This window comes from Coregonus clupeaformis, chromosome 15 (genome assembly GCF_020615455.1).
Source record: "Coregonus clupeaformis isolate EN_2021a chromosome 15, ASM2061545v1, whole genome shotgun sequence".
Lineage (NCBI taxonomy): Eukaryota > Metazoa > Chordata > Actinopteri > Salmoniformes > Salmonidae > Coregonus > Coregonus clupeaformis.
In genome coordinates, this window is record NC_059206.1 from 16,826,355 (window position 1) to 16,848,745 (window position 22,391).

A 22,391-nucleotide genomic window follows, 5' to 3' on the forward strand; every position below is an offset into this window, starting at 1 on the left:
AGCTGTCTTGTTGGAAGGTGAACCTTCGCCTCACTCTGAGGGGGGATCTCTCTGTACTTTGATCCATTAATCTTTCCCTCGATCCTGACTAGTCTCTCAGTCCCTGCCGCTGAAAAACATCCCCACAGCATGATGCTGCCACCACAATGCTTCACCGTAGGGATGGTGTCATGTTTCCTCCATACGTGACACTTGGCATTCAGGCCAAAGAGTTCCATCTTGGTTTCATCAGACCGGAGAATCTTGTTTCTCATGGTCAGAGTCCTGTAGGTGCCTTTTGGCAAACTCCAAGCAGGCTGTCATGGGCCTTTAACTAAGGAGTGCCTTTAACTAAGGAGTCTTGGTGGTTCCAGGCACTGTCGTAGCCGGCCACGACCGGGAGACCAATGGGGCGGCGAACAATTGGCCCAGCGTCGTCCAGGGTAGGGGAGGGAATGGCCGGCAGGGATGTAGCTCAGTTGGTAGAGCATGGCGTTTGCAACGCCAGGGTTGTGGGTTCGATTCCCACGGGGGGCCAGTATTAAAAAAATATAAATAAAAAAATACATACAAAATAAAATATAATTATGCACTCACTAACTGTATGTCGCTCTGGATAAGAGCATCTGCTAAATGACTAAAATGTAAATGTAATGTAAATGTTCCAAACTTCTTCCATTGAAGAATGATGGAGGCCACTGTGTTTTGGGGACCTTCAATGCTGCAGACATTTTTTGGTACCCTTCCCCTGATCTGTGCCTCGACACAATCCTGTCTTGGAGCTCTATGGACAATTACTTCGACCTCATGGCTTGGTTTTTGTTCTGACATGCACTGTTAACTGTGGGACTTTATATAGACAGGTATGTACCTTTCCAAATCATGTCCAATCAATTGAATTTACCACAGGTGGACTCCAATCAAGTTGTAGAAACATATCAAGGATGATCAAGGTAAACAGGATGCACCTAAGCTCAATTTCGATTCTCATGGCAAAGGGTCTGAATACTTATGTAAATAAGGTATTTCTGTTTTTTTGTTTGTAATAAATCTACAAACATTTCTAAAAACCTGTTTTTGTGTGTTGATTGATGAGGAAAACATTTAATTTAATCAATTTTAGAATAAGGCTGTAACATAACAAAATGTGGAAAAAGGGAAGGGGTCTGAATACTTTCAGAATGGGGCAGGGATGTCTAACTCAATGTCTGGAGGGCCGAGTGTGTGGGTTGTCACTCCTCCCTTGTACTTGATTAGGAACTCCCCTCACCTGGTTGTCTAGGTGTTAATTGGACACAAATAAAATAATAAAAACCACTAGACTGTCCAGGAATGAGTTTGCCACCCCCTGGTATAGGGGCTACGGGGTATGAGCTAGGAGGGTAGGGGCTATAGGTAGATTTGGAATTGGTTGTGTGCCTCTACTGAAGCCTGCCTGTGACTTCTATCTTCTTCAGAAGGTCAAAGGTCAGGGTGGTGTCTTATCTGGTGTCGTTTCCGGTCGCCATCTTGGGAGAACCTCTTCCCGCACTCAGAACAAATGTATGGTTTCTCTCCAGTATGAATTCTCATATGTATGATCAGAGCACTCCGTCGGAAGCAGCGCTTCCCACAGCAGTGGCACTCATGAGGTCTCTCTCCTGTGTGAACCATCTGGTGTCTCCTCACGCTATCAGCGCGAGAGAAAGTCTTCCCACAGACAGGGCAGGAGTAGCTGGCCCTCTCCCCAGCATGCCACTGGAGGTGGATCCGGAGTGTGGTGGACTGGGCGAAACTCTTCCCACACTCTGAGCAGCTGTATGGTTTTTCTCCTGTGTGATATCTCTGGTGCACCTTAAATGTGCTTGGCTTGCTGAAAGTCATTCCACAGTCACTGCAGAGGTAAGACTTCTCCTTTACAGTTTTTCGCTGATGTCTATTCTGGTGGATCTCAAATTGTCTTTTGTCTGAGAACGCCTTTCCACAGTCAGAGCAATGGTGAGGTAGCTCTCCAACATGTACCTGCAGGTGACTATTTAACATTGCCTGTGTAGAGAACTTCTCCTCACACATAGAGCAGTGGTAACGTGTATTTTCCTTGTGTTTCCGCTGGTGTCTTTTTAGATTTTCCGGTCGAGTGAAGCTCTTACCACAATCGGAGCAGTGATTAGACTTCTCTTTATGTGTATACTGGTGTCTTCTCAAGTGATAGGCTCGGGTAAAAACTTTACCACAGTCTGAGCATTGGTGAAGTATCTTTCCAGTATGTTTCTGCTGGTGTGTTTCAAATGCCCGTAACGACTGGAATAGTTTCCCACAGTCGGTGCAGAGGTGAGGCTTTTCCCCGACATGCACTTTCATGTGACTTCTTAGTTGTGCTGCTTTAGAGAAACGCTCATCACAGTTAGTGCAATGGTATGATTTGTCAGTCATATGTCTTCGCTGGTGTTTTTTCAAATGTTCCGGTCGGGTGAAGTTTTTACCACAATAGGAGCAGTGGTGAGATTTCTCCTTGTTATGTGTTTGCTTGTGTCTTCTTAAATGATAGACTCGGTTATAACTCTTACCACAGTCTAAGCAGTGGTAGGGCTTGTCTCTGGTTTTGGAACTGTTTTCACAGGCATCATCACCACCATCTTTATCACTATCGTCACCACCATCATAGTCATCATCATCACCATTATCATAATTGTCATCATCACCACCATCATAATCATCATCACCATTATTATCATCATCATCATCATCAGAGATTGTGGCCATTTCCTTCCCTTTCTCCAACGTCCTCTGACGCAGTTGTCTGTCTGTATGTAAACTGTCCTTGTGGTCAAACATTGTGTCCTTTAGTGTCACCCCCTCTACCTCAGGTGACACACAGATTATTTTGCGATCTGTCTCTTTAAGAAAGAAAAGTTCAAGACATGACAAGTCTTCTTCATCAGAGTCATTTAAATCAGTTTCAGTAACCTGATGCACATTTCCTTCTAACTTTCCTTTTTTGGGTGACTTTTTATCACTCTGTTTCGATTTGCACATTATCTGTATGTGTCCTCTTTTGTTACATTGTCTACAGTCTTTGTCTTTAAACCAGCAATCGGCGGGGTCATGTGACTTTTTACCACACCGAAAGCATGCCTGTGATTTCTCTTGACGTCGGGTGTTAAACTTGTTCACTGTGCATGCAACTGTATTTTTCCTCTGTAACTCTCCTACATATTTTGCGGCAGTTTCCATTGATATGGCGATCTCCAATGCACGCGCCAATGTCAGATCTATTTCTGATAATAGACGTTTCTGTGTGCTCTCGTTGTGTAACCCAAATACCAGCCTGTCTCTGAGCGCATCTGACAATCCCTGTCCAAACTGGCAATGCTGCGAGAGCAGGCGGAGCTCCGCAATGTACTCCGGTATTGACTCTGTCTTTTGCTGATTCCGTTTGTGAAATAGGAAACGTTCGGCTATGACCTGCGGCTTTGGATTTAGATGAGTCTGTAACATATTTACAATCTCGTTAAAGGTCTTCTCTTCTGGCTTTGTCGGTGCTGTAAGGCTACATAGCAAGTTATATGTTTTTGCTCCCATTACACCCAGAAGTACCGCCACTTTCCTTTCATGTTCTACATCGTTAGCAAAGCAATACTGCTCAAGTCTCTCGATATATGTAACCCAATCCTCTATGGTGCTATCGAAATTGTCCATTTGCAGCAGCAGGTCCATTTTGGGGTAGAGCTATCAACGCGGTATCCTCAATATCAAGCAAATAAAGTATGTTTTAGTCAATTTTTCTCCCCGATTTCGGTGTCCATTGCATGGCAGGAATTATACTTCAATCAGAGATAACGTTTACATGACTTCTTCTTCTGCTTCTTCTTCTTCTTCTTGTGAGTTTCCGGCAGACTAGACGCTGTGTTGCGTATTGCTGCAGCTCACAGGTCGGAGTGTGAATTGCACAATTTGTCACATTAAAAAATTTGAGTTTAAATGACTTCATCTTGTACGGTCTTTGGGCGCATTCGACATTGCAGACGATTTTTTTCTCGAGAATCACCTTGCATCATAAATAACTATTCAATGTAAGTCAGTCATTCACAATGTACCCATGATACATAGTGGTTTTGATGCTTTCGAACACAGCCTTTGACTTCGTTATTCAAACTCAAGCGCAGTGCATTGATGCGCAGGATAAATGCTATATACAGTGGGGGAAAAAAGTGTTTAGTCAGCCACCAATTGTGCAAGTTCTCCCACTTAAAAAGATGAGAGAGGCCTGTAATTTTCATCATATGTACACGTCAACTATGACAGACAAAATGAGGGGAAAAAATCCAGAAAATCACATTGTAGGATTTTTAATGAATTTATTTGCAAATTATGGTGGAAAATTTGGTCAATAACAAAAGTTTCTCAATACTTTGTTATATACCCTTTGTTGGCAATGACACAGGTCAAACGTTTTCTGTAAGTCTTCACAAGGTTTTCACACACTGTTGCTAGTATTTTGGCCCATTCCTCCATGCAGATCTCCTCTAGAGCAGTGATGTTTTGGGGCTGTCGCTGGGCAACACGGACTTTCAACTCCCTCCAAAGATTTTCTATGGGGTTGAGTTCTGGAGACTGGCTAGGCCACTCCAGGACCTTGAAATGCTTATTACGAAGCCACTCCTTCGTGTTTGGGATCATTGTCATGCTGAAAGACCCAGCCATGTTTCATCTTCAATGCCCTTGCTGATGGAAGGAGGTTTTCACTAAAAATCTCACGATACATGGCCCCATTCATTCTTTCCTTTACACAGATCAGTCGTCCTGGTCCCTTTGCAGAAAAACAGCCCCAAAGCATGATGTTTCCACTCCCATGCTTCACAGTAGGTATGGTGTTCTTTGGATGCAACTCAGCATTCTTTGTCCTCCAAACACGACGAGTTGAGTTTTTACCAAAAAGTTATATTTTGGTTTCATCTGACCATATGACATTCTCCCAATCCTCTTCTGGATCATCCAAATGCACTCTAGCAAACTTCAGACGGGCCTGGACATGTACTGGCTTAAGCAGGGGGACACGTCTGGCACTGCAGGATTTGAGTCCCTGGCGGCGTAGTGTGTTACTGATGGTAGGCTTTGTTACTTTGGTCCCAGCTCTCTGCAGGTCATTCACTAGGTCCCACCGTGTGGTTCTGGGATTTTTGCTCACCGTTCTTGTGATCATTTTGACCCCACGGGGTGAGATCTTGCGTGGAGCCCCAGATCGAGGGAGATTATCAGTGGTCTTGTATGTCTTCCATTTCCTAATAATTGCTCCCACAGTTGATTTCTTCAAACCAAGCTGCTTACCTATTGCAGATTCAGTCTTCCCAGCCTGGTGCAGGTCTACAATTTTGTTTCTGGTGTCCTTTGACAGCTCTTTGGTCTTGGCCATAGTGGAGTTTGGAGTGTGACTGTTTGAGGTTGTGGACAGGTGTCTTTTATACTGATAACAAGTTCAAACAGGTGCCATTAATACAGGTAACGAGTGGAGGAGTTACAGGTCTGTGAGAGCCAGAAATCTTGCTTGTTTGTAGGTGACCAAATACTTATTTTCCACCATAATTTGCAAATAAATTCATTAAAAATCCTACAATGTGATTTTCTGGATTTTTTTTCTCCCATTTTGTCTGTCATTGTTGACGTGTACCTATGATAAAATTACAGGCCTCTCTCATCTTTTTAAGTGGGAGAACTTGCACAATTGGTGGCTGACTAAATACTTTTTTCCCCCACTGTAATGGTATCACATTATTTCAAACATAACACCTTGTCTATGGAGATGCCTTTTCTTCTGTATCCATTTGACGCTTTTGATTCAGGAGGATTTGGCCATCAGTGAAGTAAAGTTAGGAGAGTCATACTCCAATAATGGACTAAAGGAGTCTAAAGTTATTCATTATAGTCCAAGGACCTACATGTTCTGTTTAAAGGCGAACTGGCTTTGGAAGCCGAAACAGCCAAATACTCAATTTAAATGTGAATCGATTCTCAATTGCGGTATGGTTCTAGAAACATAAATCCCTCTACTTTGATGTCACATCAAAATAATTACACAAATGCAAAATACAGACTTACTGTACACTGGTTTAACCAGTTTTAACACAGTTGCAGCCGATAGTAATTTTCAGTGACAACACTTTTGTGGCATCTGTCTTCCGTTTACACACAGGTGTTAGGAGACACAGATAGCTAATTAGCACACTCTGTCTTCTGTCTGTTTTCCGTAAATGCGCTTTAACATGGAGATATGGCTGTGTGGGAATACTAACCCTAACCCTATAAAGGTGTGTATCAATTCAACCTTTTGTTTTTAGAAAATTATTTATTGCTGATATGAAATAAGGTCCTTATGCTTCCAAACCCATACCGCAAGTGATGCGTGTTAATGTTCCGACCGAGTGTTGGGGCTCTTAACCCATACAGAACACGCTTTTGTGGAATGTAATTGAACTGAGAGTCATGATCAAGCGGGGCTTGGAGAGTCCCACCCAATGTTCCCTCTAATTTCTTTATGCACTGAGCAAATTTCAGGTCTGCTGAGCGCAAACTTGAACATTGTGTAAATTCTGTGCAACTTCCAGCGCGCTTTTACTGTGAACACTAAGGCTGTACCCGCTTTAAGTTACAGTTTTAACAGTGGTCAAGTAGGCTACTGTGGCTATTTGATCATAATGTAGGCCTACCAGAGTGGCCTACCATAAAAACAATGGAGAAAATGCATCCCATAACATTTAAACATGGAAATAGCTGTTCTATCATTCACCCCCTGGTTCGATTCCAGGCTGTATCACAACCGGCCGTGATTGGGAGTCCCATATGGCGGTGCACAATTGGCCCAGCGTCGTCCGGGTTTGACCAGTGTAGGCCGTCATTGTAAATAAGAATTTGTTCTTAACTGACTTGCCTAGTTAAATAAAGGTAAAATAAAATAAAATAAATTCAGCCTACAGTAGCAGCCAATGTGTGGTGTTCAATATAGGCCTACATTCCATGAGACTTTTGAAAAAAAACATGCAGGGCTTGACATTAATCTGTTCATCCACTTGTCCTTCAGACAAGGAGGTGACTGAAAATGTTGTGTTGTTTGATGCAAGAAACCACTTTACAAAATAAAAAGCATTATTATTCCCATACCATTATTACAGAAAATCGGACAAATTATGCTACCTTCTGCATATTGGCTACTTAGCTTATTCAAGCCCGTCTCAAAATACAACACTGCCCCTTTAAGAGAAAAAAAGTCTCTTTACCGGACTGGCTTTTCAAAGATGTCTAGAAATGTACACGTTTTGGGCTCTTGTAGGAAGCAATCACTCCCCTATTGCTCACTACAAATTATCTATAACTGGGCTAATAATTTACTAACTAGCAAAGGATGTGAACAAAATGTGCACAAGTGGCTACATGCAGCTCTCACTTTGATCTCAAAACAAGTGTATCTACTCACAACCGCTCATGCTGTAAACACAGTCCAGTTCAAAGTAAATGGCACAGACCCATATATGGCAATGGTCTATTTGCATATACTGTAGGCCTACTGCAGCTCTGATTGCTTATGTCGCACCGGTCTGTGTAGAGTACGGGCTGAGTCATGCGTGTAAATGCAATAGAACCCTACTCCGATGCGTTCTGCTTACAACAAAATCACTTGCATAGTTCGTTTTGTTTCGGTATGTTGCAGTGAAAGTGGCTAATATCGCGTTGATTCGATCACAATTGCCACAGTAAAGATAAACATTGATAGTGTTAACAGGGAAAACTCTAGAACAGTGGTCACCAACCTTTTCTGAGTCAAGATCACTTTCTGAGTCAAACTGCAAACTGAGATATTCCGCTCAGATATATATTTTTTTTAAGTACTTAAAAAACGTAAGTCTATGCAACATTAACCAATTAAAAACAGCACTGGAGCAATAAGATTTGTGCAATAAGCTATAGGCCCAATACATTATCATGGCATATTGGCTTTTCTTGAATTACCCTGCCAACACATTGTTGTTTGGGATAAAAAAAGAAATTATATTTCACATTTTTGAGGTAGGCTATATGATCACACCGGTAATAGATCCGTTGTTGTATTACTTGTGAGGCACAGCTGAGTGAGCATACATTTAAATAATTTGCTTTTTATTTTACTGGGCTGATGGTGCCTGCATCTGATGGTCAGTTACAGCGGAGGGAGAGAGCAGCAGACTGAGTGTCCACCTCTCAACATCCCTCAGCTCTCCCTTTCCTCCACTGACACTGACCAAAAAAGTCACACCGTCTTCCAGCTGATGGTGAAACTCGAGTCGCACCGCATTATTTCTGCCTATGAACAGAGAAAGTGAAATATTCCTCGATATGAAAAAAGACCCAAACCGCTAATAACAATGCAAGCGTATCGATACACTTTCCTACTCATTCATTACTGCTTTTTGTAGCGCTGAGTGAAAATCGGAAGAACGCGCATTTTACGGCTTATAAAGTGTTGAATGAGTTTCTTTTTAACCTTTATTTTAACTAGGCAATTTCAATTAAGAACTAATTATTATTTACAATGACGCCCTACCAACAGGCAAAAGGCCTCCTGCGGGGACGGGGGCTGGGACTAAAAATACAAATATAGGACAAAACACACATCACGACAAGAGACACCACAACACTCCATAAAGACAGACCTAAGACAACACAGCATGGCAGCAACACATGACAACACAGCATGGTAGCAACACCACATAACAACAACATGGTAGCAACACAACATGGCAGCAGCACAACATAGTAGCAGCACAAAACATGGTACAAACATTATTGGGCACAGACAACAGCACAAAAGCAAGAAGGTAGAGACAACAATACATCACGCAAAGGAGCCACAACTGTCAGTAAGACTGTCCATGATGGAGTCTTTGAATGCAGAGATGGAGATAAAACTGTCCAGTTTGAGTGTTTTTTGCCAGGGATGTGTGTGCTTTGGGGACCTTTAACAGAATGTGACTGGCAGTTTTTAATTGTGTTGTATGTGGAGGATGAGGGCAGCAGTAGGTATCTCATATAGGGGGGAGTGAGGGTTTTATAAATAAGCATCAACCAGTGGGTCTTGCAACCGGTATACAGAGATGACCAGTTTACAGAGGAGTATAGAGTGCAGTGATGTCTCCTATAAGGAGCATTGGTGGCAAATCTAATTGCCGAATGGTAAAGAACATCTAGCCGTTCGAGAGCACCCTTACCTGCCGATTTATAAATTACATCTTCGTCATCTGAATCAGGGTTAGTTTGGCAACTGGGGTGAAAGAGGAGCGATTACAATAGAGGAAACCAAGTCTAGTTTAACCTTAGCCTGCAGCTTTGATATGTGCTGAGGGAAGGACAGTGTACCGTCTAGCCATACTCCGAAGTACTTGTATGAGGTGACTATCTCAAGCTCTAAATCCTCAGAGGTAGTAATCACACCAGTGGGGAGAGGGGCATTATTCTTACCAATCCACATGACCTTTGTTTTGGAGGTGCTCAGAACAAGGTTTAGGGCAGAGAAAGCTTGTTGGACACTAAGAAAGCTTTGTTGTAGAGTGCTTAACACAAAATCCGGGGAGGGGCCAGCTGAGTATAAGACTGTATCATCTGCATATAAATGGATGAGAGCGCTTCCTACTGCCTGATCTATGTTGTTGATGTAAATTGAGAAGAGCGTGGGGCCTAGGATCGAGCCTTGGGGTACTCCCTTAGTGACAGGCAGTGGCTGAGACAGCAGATGTTCTGACTTTATACACTGCACTCTTTGAGAGAGGTAGTTAGCAAACCAGGCCAAAGACCCCTCAGAGACACCAATACTCCTCCTCAAGAATGGAATAGTCTACCATATCAAAAGCTTTGGCCAAGTCAATAGAAATAGCAGCACAACACTGCTTAGAATCAAGGGCAATGGTGACATCATTTAGGACCTTTAAGGTTGCAGTGACACATCCATAACCTGAGTGGAAACCAGATTGCATACCAGAGAGAATACTATAGACCTCAAGAAAGCCAGTCAGTTGATTATTGACACGTTCTTCCAACACATTTGATAAACAGGGAAAAATAGAAATTGGCCTATAACAGTTAGGATCAGCTTGATCTCCCCCTTTAAATAAAGGACGCACCGTGGGAGTAGAGACCCGCAAGTGCAAGCCAACCCTGGCCCCCTGTCCAAAATGACCTTTCTGAAGGAAATAAAACTTTAAATGGCAACAACGGTCAACTTGGAACCTGAGAAGAATGTCAATGTTTTTAACTTGAGTGTTTTGAAGGTGGCAGTCAAACATGTTACAGAGCCAATGCAGTACGAGAGAGTAGGAGGTCTAGCCTAGTGCTAAGTAGTGCTGGTTTTAAGCTAGTTGTCTCTGCTTTTTGGCTGAAGTGGAGACCAGGAGATAAGGGCATTGGATACCATATCCGATATGTGACAAACCATAGCAGAATTCCCAAAACTGTCCTGAGAAACTTCTCAGAGAAATCATGAAAGTGCACAGAGGTACACACAAACATCCATATCCAGATGATTACTATCCAATTAAGGGAAACATATAACAAATCCAAAACAGTATTCCTGTCCTTCTTCATCATGTTCACCATAGGTTCCATTTCTTCGGCAATGATGAGTGCAGAGTACGACGGAATGAACGAGTGTCCTGAGATGGCATAGCCGTCCCATTGACCCCCAGCCTTCATGTATCTCCACTTTGAGGTGATTTCATCATGATGAGGAACTTGATCCATGGCTTCAGATTCAGGAACGTGACGTGTACCTGTGGCACCTTCGATGTAGGAAAAAGCCTCGGTGAAGGTGTACCAAATGGCTGTGGCCACCACCAATGAGCTCAGTCGCCGGAGGGCAAAGGTCAAGCTCTTGTATGATGTGAAGAGCAGCAAGGTCCAGCCCCAGGACACTTTGACAAAATACATACATTTCTTCTGTTGCTGATATAGAAATTTAAATATATACAGGTTAAAAGTAATGACTAAATGTTCCACCCTTAAATATAGTTGTGAAATGTTCTTGTTTTAAGTATGATTAGTATTTTCTTAGTAGTGACTAATTATTACACTCCGAAACTGTGTGAGATGTGTTAGAATCTACTGCCTGGTAATGTGTGAGTGTAGGACCAGTAAAGATTATGACATTGTGTTACTATTTAGCAATGTGATTAAGAGTTAGGCCAGACAACAAAGGACAAGGAGAACTGTCTACAGACAACTGAGAAACCAAGATAAAGAGGCCTCCCAATTTAGGGAGGAGAGAAACCGTTAGGCTTGTTAAAGAGTTTGAAATATGGTGCAGGATATTGTGAGGACGGCGATAACTAAGGAATGCAGCCTATGATAAGAACATGTGTGTGTGACCTGATGGTTGGGAGAGCAGAGGAAAACATGAGCTAAACCATGTATAGTGGAAAAATACAACACGCCTAAAGAGGGGAGGGATTTTTGTATGACGTGTGTGTATAAAAGATGGGACTCTGAAATTGTGATAACAGAATTCTCAATGAATAAAGATCCTGACTATTGCAACTGGGAGCTCTGTCCGTTTCTTGATCCAAAAGCCTTACAACCTTTTGGGAGACGCACAGAGACACTGAAATAGTTAGTTAATAAATTATCTTAACAGTTGCTGAAATATGTCTCCGGAACGAGCTGTGTGTGCTTTACATGGGATCCCACTATTGAAATACCCAAGAAAATCCACTGCAATTTAAGACGGATAAACGGTATCCTCCAAAGTGCTGCAAACTTGTTCACGATGATATCCACGGCTGCCATGTTTTTGTACGAAGTGTTGACAGTCCTGAGTAAGAACTTAGACATGAACTCACTCATAAAAACAGCAGCTCTTTGCTGTATTCGTTGACAGTCTCTCTCTAGTCATGGTTTGAAAGTTTTGAAATCTCACAGTATCAACTTTGCTGTAGCTTTCTTTTATGCCTGCTACGTTACTGCAGACATGGTAATCTGAGCCATCCGATTGGCCAGCGGTAAACCTATGGTGCACTTGATTTGCTCTCCGGGCCCGCCGGGAAGGCAGATTTTGTACCTTCAGACACATGAAATGCTTCAAAATGTAATCAGTTCGCCTGGGCAGCTGAATCGGGTGCACCTACCGCCAACAGCCCGAGACAAAAATAAATAAATAAATAAATAAATAGGAACACAAGGTTTTATCATTGTTTTTTATTACAGAAATGTTTGGAGATCGACCAGGAATGCCTTGAAGATCGACCAGTTGTTGACCTTGCTCTAAAAAGTTGAGTGTTCAATCTAGTGCTTCTCTCTGTGGGCTGATATTTCTTCTGCGTGGGAGCTGCGCGGCAGTTGCGGGGCTACTGCGCGCCCGCATGTAGCTCAGTTGGTAGAGCATGGCGCTTGCAAGCCAGGGTTGTGGGTTCGTTTCCCATGGGGGGCCAGTATGAAAAATGTATGCACTCACTAACTGTAAGTCGCTCTGGATAAGAGCGTCTGCTAAATGACTAAAATGTAAAATGTGCAGCTTAGACGGATCATTGGTCCCAGCTAGCTAGCTAACAGTCCTGCTACTGCTACTGCTGTGTTGCCTTTTAACTGGTGATAAAACCTCAACTCTTCTTAGTCGATCTAAGATTCGGAACGGGAAAGGAAAACTTGCAGTTAGCTAACTCAAAAAATAAGGTTAACAAAATTAGCTAGGGAACTATCTACACTTTACGAACATGCTAGCTACCTATGGAAGTAAGATGTAAACAGAGCAACGTCATCAGCTTGTTCTTCTTGTGGATTTCCGGCAGGCTGGACGCTTTTGAGCATATGAACGTCATCAGCTTCACTGCTCTCACAGTTTTCAATTGGTCATCACTAGTTACCACAGTCACAAAGTCAGAAGGCCCGCCTACTCGACCAATTAGATGAGGGAGTGTGATGCCGGCTCAGAAAGCCTGCCTACCGGACCAATCAGATGAGGGAGTATGATGATGCGTATGCCGGTTTACAGTTCGCGGGAAACATGCATTGCTGCATTTTCTAAACATCTCCAAATCTGAGCAGCATGGTGATGCTGATGAAGAAGATTTCCGTCCATACTGAGGTCCATCTGGAAGATGACAGAAGAGGACCTCTAAGAAGGTGTTGCGGGTCAATGTGCAGGCTATCATAAAGAGATCACAGACCTCACTTATCATCTCCAAGATGAACAAGACATGACGGACCTGTCTTCACGTCTGCAAAGCATATTGCTGAATATGAAGGCTCATGTTCCACAGCATAAATATGTTTGCCTTTGGTTTACATTTTCACCCTGGACATCTAAAAACGGGTAGGACAGAGTGAGCAGAACGTTCTACCAATTGAGTTCCTTTTGAGTAGTGCAACTTTTATTTCACCTAATTTTAACATTGTGTGATAAAGAGTTCAACTTAATAAAAACATGTTTTCTCATCTCAAGATGTTAAATAAGTTAAATAAATAAATGACTATAGTACATGTCTAAGTGCCAAATAAAGTAACAGGGTTGAAGTTTATCTTAAATCAGCCAATTTAACGGTGTATGTTTTACTTGTGGATTATTTGTGGATTTTGATGTGTCTATTTGTTTGTCTACATGCCATTTTAAAAACAATGCAGCTATTGCAGTAAACAATAGAGATAGATAGAGGACTCATCTTTGTATCTGTGCCATTATAGTGTCTGTGACAGCATGGGCATCGCCATTGAGGCAATCTCCATTTTGAAGTCATCAATTTTCTTCTTCACGATTGGCTGATCCCTCCTGATGACCCGGTTGGACATGACTCCAACAGGGGTGGAGAGACATTTTTCCAGTTTTAAAGCTAAGTTCCTGCAATTCTACACATTTTGCCATGACTTATGCCACATGAATATGATATCTGTGTAAGAGTGACTAACAAAATCAATGTGGGCCCCCTGGAGGTCCGGTCGGTAATTCAGCCATGATTACTATAAATTTAGAAAGCTGACTAGACTAACTAACCGACCTTTGTTTTGTTTTTTACTGACATGGGCTAATTGAGTGACTGTCAGTGAGTGACATATAACAAGAGGAAAATTGCTGATGCACAACTGAGATTTGAAATTGCACACTGTGTATTCTACTATTCTAACTCTCAACAGTAATTTGAGACCCAGACTGAGTTCTAAAATACAAATGTAACTGTGGTATGCTGTCTTCAATCAAATCAGTATGCAGTTAACTGCAGTTTAAGTGGAGTGCATTTGAAGTTCAACTAAAGTTATATTGCAGCATGCAGTTTATAGTGTAGTTTATTTGCATTATAACTGTGCTGCTACTGTTTTATGTTTTTTTATTATTAGAAACAATTACAGAGGTACGGACCTCGGTGTCCTCATATGTAGTTACGCCCATTATTAAAATGGTGGAAGCCCTAAATGGCGCTGCCCATGCTAATGTAGACTTTTGGCCTCTATCATTCTCTATGGAGTAAACCTATTTTGGGTTAAGACAAGTAACTATGAGTAAGGGAAAATATCATGATAAGCTTGCAAGCTGAGTTTGAATAAGACATCCGGTTTGCATTTAGAACGGTGGGTTTTATTATGGCTAATAAATAACCAGATCATTGATGGATCACTAGATAAAATAAATGCATGCCTCTCGTGTGCCCCTGCATGCCGGTCGGCATAGGCGTCATCACACTCCCTCATTTAATTGGCCGTTGCCCACGTACCATAAACCGGCTTATGCGTCATCAAATTCCCTCATCTGATTGGTCGAGTAGGCAGACCTACTGACTTTGTGGCTGTGGTAACTAGTGACCTTTTCGGTGCTCAGAAGCTTATCACATGGTTTCTGTGCATCATGTAGGCTACTGGGATAAATAACTGTAGTTGTAGCTAGTATCCTAATTTGCCAAATATCAAATCGTTTGTTTTGTGTCTATTGAAAGCACCATGAATACTGTACACAATGATGAATGGATAGAAATATTGAGTTAAGAAAATTATGAATGTGGTTCCTCTCTAGGTTTCTTCCTAGGTTCCTGCCTTTCTAGGGAGTTTTTTTTACTAGCCACCTTGCTGCAACATCTGCATAGAGGGGTTGGTTCTTTAGCAACAAAACCGAAGCGTGAGCAACTATGGGGCAAAACAGACGGGATTGGCTTAGATTGTTGACAACATGTAAGCTATATTTCGTCTCCAATGTTTATTGAAAACATAAATACATTTGCACAATGAGCTCTTGTCTCAAATACATCGTTACAGTTGTTGGTTAGCCATGTTAGCACTGACATGAAATCAGTCAAAACATCTCAAAACAAGACATGGTATGAAGAACAAGATTAAATGAGCTGAAACGAGCCACTTATGGTTCCCCACATGGCAGTTTCTTGTCATTCTTGCTAGCAATCTGGCCATCCAGAATCACAACAACACGCTGACTTCCTGCAGAATATATATCCTGCAGGAATAGGAAGTCCTGCAGGATATCCCACAGGATTTTCGGTGCCTCTTTCCTGTAGGAATCATGCAGGTAGTCCTTCAGGAAAACAATCCTGCAGGAATACGAAGTCCTGCAGGATATCCCACAGGATTTATGGGGCTACTTTCCTGTAGGACAATTCCTGCAGCAATCCTGCAGGATCATTCAGGTAGTCCTTCAGGAAAACAATCCTGCAGGAATCCTGCAGATAGTCCTCAAATAAATTCTGCAGGATTGTTTCTTGAAGGAATACCTGCAGGAATTGTCCTACACCAAAATGTCCCCAAAATCCTGTGGGATATCCTGTTGGTAAGAGTCCTGCAGGTAATTCCACAAGATGGATTCCTTCCTCATCCTTCAGAGAATTTCATGTAGGACAATCCACATTCTTTTAAAAGATTGGCCAGATTACACAAGATTGCATTGCAATTTTATTATCCAATGAAGCAACAGCCGACGTGTTTGATTGTCCATTTCACCAGCACTGCATAAAATATGATTCCTAGGAGAAAGAAAATATGTGATTTTGACTAAATATGGTAAAAGTATATGTTGTAACAAAAGTGAGAGTAATGGTGACATCACATGAACAGCTTATGTGTATTGGTGTGAAGGGAAACAGATGTCTGCAATGGTCAACTTGGTGATTAGTTGGTTTTAATATGGCTGGTACACCAACAACATCTGTGAGTATGCATGTGTGTGTTAGGCTCCGTTTTAAAGGGAGAATGAGAGGCTGAAACTGTGTGTTGTGTTACCTTCGCCTGCATGGCTGTCCAGTGCTGCCTTCTGTGGTAGTCAGTCTCACTGTTGTTTACATGCTCTGTCTTAACTGGGGAGGACAGGAGAGAGATGAGAGGAGCAGAGTTCAGAATATAACTGCAGAACATTTATGTGTTACATGAAAAACAGCAACAAAATAGTGCAAATTGTATATTGTAGTAGTAAAAGACAACCTACTCACCTTTAACTAGTAGACTACTGGACTAATGGAGCTCCAAATGAGACAATAATCAGAAACAGATTAATTAGTAAATGTATTGTTTTCTCATGCACTTACCAACTCTAATGTGGTGTGGTGGCCTTCTACTAAACTGTTAGAAATACAAGGTAAAGAATTACAGTGAAATACTAAGTGTGTGTGTTTTCTGCGCTCCCTGTAGTCTAAGCTGTAAGAGAAAAGAAGAGAACTCACATGGTGGTGGTGAAACTGTCCAAGCAAGCTAAAAGTAAAACAGAGAGAAAGTCATGTTGAAATGATCAATTTCTATTTAAATCAAACTATTTCTATATTCAATTGAGGCCAAATATATTTCAGTGAATGTAATGTGATATTTAATGGATAAACGTTGGTAATGTTCCAAATTGCATACTTGCGTTCTATCTAGAGCGTATAGTGATTGCAGAAGTCAACTGTCATTTTTCAAGTGTGATTCCAAACCTAAGAAAGTGAAACGGCAAGTATGTTCTAGGTTTCCAGTAAGTTCTATAAGTGTACTTGGAAGGTTTGGAAAACAAAGCACTCATGGGAGCATACATTTTTGTTCCCTTCACCAGGGAGGCTATCCCATAACACCTTGCGACACAGCGAAAATTCCCAAAACGTCTGAATTAATGGCGGACTGAAGTTCCCGCTTGGGAGAAAATGTTCCAGAGGAATAACTTTGTCAAATGTAAGTATTACATTTATTTATTCACCATATTATGTTAAAATGTTCAACAAATTACTTTCATATGAATTCATATGAGTCACTGCTGTTTATCATCCCGCTAGCCAAGCTAAATTAGCTCGTCGGACGCGATAGCTAGCTAGCAGGCGATCTCGTCCTGGTTATCAGCTGTTTAGGGATGACAAACTAAACAAACTAATAGTAAAATCTAATTTGAGCAGTGAGGTTAATTTCTCCTCCCTTGGCCTCATGTTTCTGCTCTGTTCGCCTCAGGTTGAAGCACATCCCACCCCATCACCCAGACAGATGTAAAGAACTTGGGAACCTCCCATCCACCAGGAAAATCACCCAATTCCAGCAGTTTAGTCAGGAGTTTATTCAGCAGTGTGCAACGTCACTATGTTAAAAGTAGATCCACATGTTATTCTCTATCATGCAGAATTGTCAGCTCATTGTAACATATGAAGCTCATTCTAAAATAAAAAATGCTACAAAATATAGCTAGCTCTCTCTCTCTTGCTTCTCCTTAATTTTTGAAGAAATTAATTTGTTAAAAACTGTTCAACTATTGTCTTTCTCTCTCTTTGAGTCAACTTCTCACCACAATTTATGCACTGCAGTGCTAGCTAGCTGTAGCTTATGTTTTCAGCACTAGATTCATTCTCTGATCCTTTGATTGGGTGGACAAAATGTCAGTTCATGCTGCAAGAACTCTGACAGGTTAGAGAACGTCTTCCGGAAGTTGTCATAATTACTGTGTAAGTCCATGGAAGGGAAACGTGAGCCTCCTAGATTTTATATTGAAGTCAGTGTACACAGAGGACTGAAACTAGCTGTACTCCGGCTACACCATGGTGCTCCCCTACAGAGTGCTGTTAAGGCTACTGTAGACCTTCATTGCAAAACAGTGTGTTTTAATCATTTATTTGGTGACGTGAATATATTTAATATAGTTTTATCTAAAAATGTTAACTTTTTTAATGTTTCACTATCACATTTTTGATGAAAGGAGCCTCCACTGACCGCTACGTTCTACCACAGCGACGTCTTATTTTGGGGAAGCCTATTTGATTCTGAGTTCGGACATACAACGTTTATGTGAAAACTATGCATAGTTAAAGTTTTTCCGAACTCACTTCACTCGTGCATAAGCATAAGGAGAGGCTTGCGCTGCTGGTTCTGGCTCATGCACAGATCAAATACACCGCTGCAGTTGATGTAGCCTATGGCGGCTGACGCAGACTCTCAAGCCAATCACAGAATGTGACGACAGAACTGAAGCAAATCGTACAATCTGTTGTGGGGGATTTATTATTCTCATAATTGATGGGATGACTAACTTAGAAAGAATGCATTCTAGACTGGGCTGATGTAGGTTGTGTCACCTGGCAAGCTGTGATTGATGTGAAGAGCTGTTTTAGGGGGTAAGATAAGATAATAATTTGTGTCTCCAAATGCTAGACTATACTGGTCCTTTGTGATCTGTGAACCATCCTTGGACGTAGGAATGGTGTCTAGGGGAGCTGGCTCTTCTCACCATGACAGGTTGTTATGATAAACTTATGCCTGGCAACAGGGGTGCGCCAACGGATTGGCTGAGTAAGTCTAAACCACGCTCAGCCTCTACTCTGATAGGCCCAGCAGAGAGCGGGAACTGAGAACTGTCAGAGTATTTGAGGAAGAATCTGTAACAATGGATTAGTTCTCTGTCTGCCCTGCGAGGTATTTCAGGGAGCCCGTATATATACGAACATCATATTTACCATTGAAGGTTTTGCATTAATTAAAATACTAGTCTATTTAGAAGACGTGTATTGACCTCTTTTGTTCCTAATACCAGATTTGAATTGATGCAACTTAACACTGTCTAGGTTGATTTAAAAATTGTTATTTGGTATCATCGCACAGTGTGACGTGATAGTTATAAAAGACTGAATCCGACGTACTGTCAGCAAAGGCCTTAAGAGCATCTGATAAATGACTAAAATGTCAAATGTAAATATTTTACATACAGATCTCATGTTACTGTATTGATTCATTTATAAAAAAGATTAACGTCACAAATGTATCATTTGTACAGTTCTTTATTTTTTAAAATGTAGTTGTCACATGTAAAACACAGCAGTACTAACTATTTATCTGAGAGTGAGCTGGATATATAGCGTTTTGCAAGAAAACATGATTATTTGTCTCTCTGAAATGAAACCATCAAGTGATAGGGTGACCCTTGGGGCGGCGCACAATTGGCCCAGCGTCGTCCAAGGTAGGGAATGGCCGGCAGGGATGTAGCTCAGTTGGTAGAGCATGGCATTTGCAACGCCAGGGTTGTGGGTTCGATTCCCACGGGGGGTATGAAAAATAAAAAATAATAATGTATACACTCACTAACTGTAAGTCGCTCTGGATAAGAGCGTCTGCTATGTTGTAAATGTCCAGTCTCCTGAATGCCCATTTTCCCAGGTGTACATAATAAAGTCAAACCAATTAATCAACAATATTTTGTACAGATAAGTATAAGTTGTGACTGTGATGAGGTGTGAATGAAGGAGTCATGCGCAGGAGGTAAAATACCGAAGTCCAGAGTTTTAGCCATTTACATAAATCAAACACCCAAAGCGTCAAACGAAACTATTACAAGGGAAAACGTCCACCTTGGCATAAACACAGTGAATAGTAGCTCAACCGAGCTACACGCTCTCACAACAAACAATCACTCACAAAGACAAGGGGAACAGAGGGAACATTTATACACATACTAATTAGGGGAATGAGCACCAGGTGTGTGTGATTGACAAGACATGACAAGTGGAGTGACGAGAATGGGATCGGCAGTAGCTAGTACTCCGGTGACGACAAACGCCGAAGCCTGCCCGAACCAGGAGGGGGGGCAGCCTCGGCGGAAGTCGTGACAGTGTGGCCACTTTAAACGGCCACACAAACCGCGGGCTCAGCTTCCGGCAGGGCAGGCGGAGGGGCAGATTCCGGGTCGAGAGCCAGACCCGATCCCCTGGTATGAACACTGGGGCCTCCCTGCGGTGGTGGTCAGCATTGGCCTTCTGACGACGCACGGTGCGTTGGAGGCGAACGTGGGCAGCGTCCAAGTCTCCGCCGCGCGCTGAAACCAGTCATCCACCGCAGGAGCCTCAGTCTGGCTCTGGTGCCATGGTGCCAGGACCGGTTGGTAACCTAAAACACATTGGAAGGGTGTTAGGTTAGTAGAGGAGTGGCGGAGAGAGTTCTGGGCATATTCTGCCCATGGCAGGAACACCGACCACTCCCCCGGCCGGTCCTGACAGTAGGTCCGCAGGAACCTTCCCACATCTTGATTCACCCTTTCCACCTGCCCATTACTCTCTTTGTGAAATCCAGAGGTCAGGCTGACCGAGACCCCCAGACGATCCATGAACGCCTTCCAGACTCTAGACGTGAACTGGGGACCTCGGTCGGACACTATATCCTCTGGTACCCCGTAGTGCCGGAAGACGTGAGTAAACAGAGCCTCCGCAGTTTGTAGGGCCGTGGGGAGACCGGTCAGAGGAAGGAGGACTTTGAAAAGCGGTCCACAATTACAATGACCAGGATAGTGGTGTTACCTTGGGAGGGGGGAAGATCAGTGAGAAAATCAATACTCAGGTGAGACCATGGTCATGGTGGAACTGGTAAAGGTTGTAGCTTACCCGCTGGGAGGTGCCTAGGTGCCATACTCTGGGTTCACACTGAGCATGAGGAAACATACACCCTCACGTCCTTAGCCAAGGTAGGCCACCAGTACTTCTCGTCAGGTAGTGCATTGTACGACCGATACCTGGATGACCAGAGGAGGGTAACATGTGTGCCCAGTAGATCAGACGATCACGGATAAGTGCAGGCACGTACTGCAGCCCAGCTGGACACTGCGGTGGAGATGGATCTGTGCGTAATGCCTGCGCTATATCTGCATCTATCGCCCATACTACCGGCGCCACAATGCATGAGGCCGGGAGTATGGGGGTGTTGTCTCTGGGCTTCTCCTCTGTGTCACACAGCCGAGACAGTGCGTCTGCCTTCACGTTCTTCGTACCCGGAATGTGTGAGAGTGTGAAATCAAACCGGGTGAAGAAGAGGGCCCACCTGGCCTGGCGAGGATTCAGCCTCCTCGCTGCCCGAATGTACTCCAGGTTATGGTGGTCTGTCCAGACAAGGAAAGGGTGTTTTGCCCCTTTGAGCCAATGTCTCCACACCGTCAAAGCTCGGACAACAGCCAGCAGCTCCCGATCACCAACGTCGTAGTTCTGCTCCGCCGAGCTGAGCTTCTTAGAAAAGAAGGTACAGGGGCAGAGCTTGGGTGGCGTGCCCGAGCGTTGGGATAAGACAGCTCCTATCCCTACCTCGGACGCATCCACCTCTACTACGAACGGTAATGATGGATCGGGGTGAGCCAGTACCGGGGCTGAGGTGAACAGACCCCGCAATCTACTGAAAGCCTCAGCAGACCAGCGGAGCCGGGATGGCCCACCCTTCAACAAGGAGGTAATGGGAGCTGCGACCTTGCCAAAGCCCAGAATAAACCTTCGATAGTAGTTGGCAAAGCCAAGGAAGCGCTGCACCTCCTTTACCGTGGTTGGAGTCGGCCAATTACACACGGCTGCAATGTGGTCTCCCTCCATCTCCACACCTGTGGTGGTAATGTGATATCCGAGGAAGGAGATTGACTGCTGGAAAAACTCACACTTCTCTGCCTTGGCATAAAGATAATTTTTCAGCAGTCGGACCAGTACCTTGCGAACCAGGGACACATGCTCGGCGCGCATAGCGGAATACACCAGGATGTCATCGATGTAGACCACCACACCGCGACCAAGCATGTCCCGAAACACTTCGTTCACAAAGGACTGGAAAACGGATGGAGCATTCATCAAACCGTATCATCACCAGGTATTCATAATGCCCCGAGGTTGTGCTGAATGCTGTTTTCCACTCATCCCCTTCCCGAATAAGCACCAGGTTGTAGGCACTCCTTGGTGAAAAATCGGGCCCCATGCATTGACTCAATCACTGAAGGAATGAGGGGAAAAGGATAACTAAATCATACCGTCACAGTATTCAGTGGTCGATAATCAATGCACGGGCGTAAATCGCCATCTTTCTTCTTCACAAAGAAGAAACTCGAGGAGACAGGTGAAGTGGAGGGACGTATATACCCCTGGCGCAGGGACTCGGTGACATATGTTTCCGTAAATCGCCATCTTTCTTCTTCACAAAGAAGAAACTCGAGGAGACAGGTGAAGTGGAGGGACGTATATACCCCTGGCCCAGGG

At 43.2% G+C, this 22,391-nt stretch overlaps 2 protein-coding genes across 2 annotated transcripts; both read right to left on the reverse strand.

Annotated features, from left to right (window-relative positions):
- Positions 1 to 1,096: 1,096 nt before the first annotated feature.
- LOC123492576 (zinc finger protein 2 homolog) lies at positions 1,097 to 3,793 on the reverse strand. Its single transcript, XM_045225013.1, has one exon. It carries the CDS (start codon positions 3,673 to 3,675, stop codon positions 1,441 to 1,443), a length of 2,235 nt encoding a protein of 744 aa, XP_045080948.1. The 5' UTR covers positions 3,676 to 3,793; the 3' UTR covers positions 1,097 to 1,440.
- Positions 3,794 to 10,266: 6,473 nt separating this feature from the next.
- On the reverse strand, positions 10,267 to 10,905 carry LOC121583521 (acyl-coenzyme A diphosphatase FITM2-like). Its single transcript, XM_041899662.1, has one exon. It carries the CDS (start codon positions 10,903 to 10,905, stop codon positions 10,267 to 10,269), a length of 639 nt encoding a protein of 212 aa, XP_041755596.1.
- Positions 10,906 to 22,391: the final 11,486 nt, after the last annotated feature.

Excerpts from the sequence above, each read along its gene's own strand:
- LOC121583521 (XM_041899662.1), bottom strand. The coding sequence starts at position 10,905 with ATGTATTTTGTCAAAGTGTCCTGGGGCTGGACCTTGCTGCTCTTCACA.
- LOC123492576 (XM_045225013.1), bottom strand. The coding sequence starts at position 3,675 with ATGGACCTGCTGCTGCAAATGGACAATTTCGATAGCACCATAGAGGAT.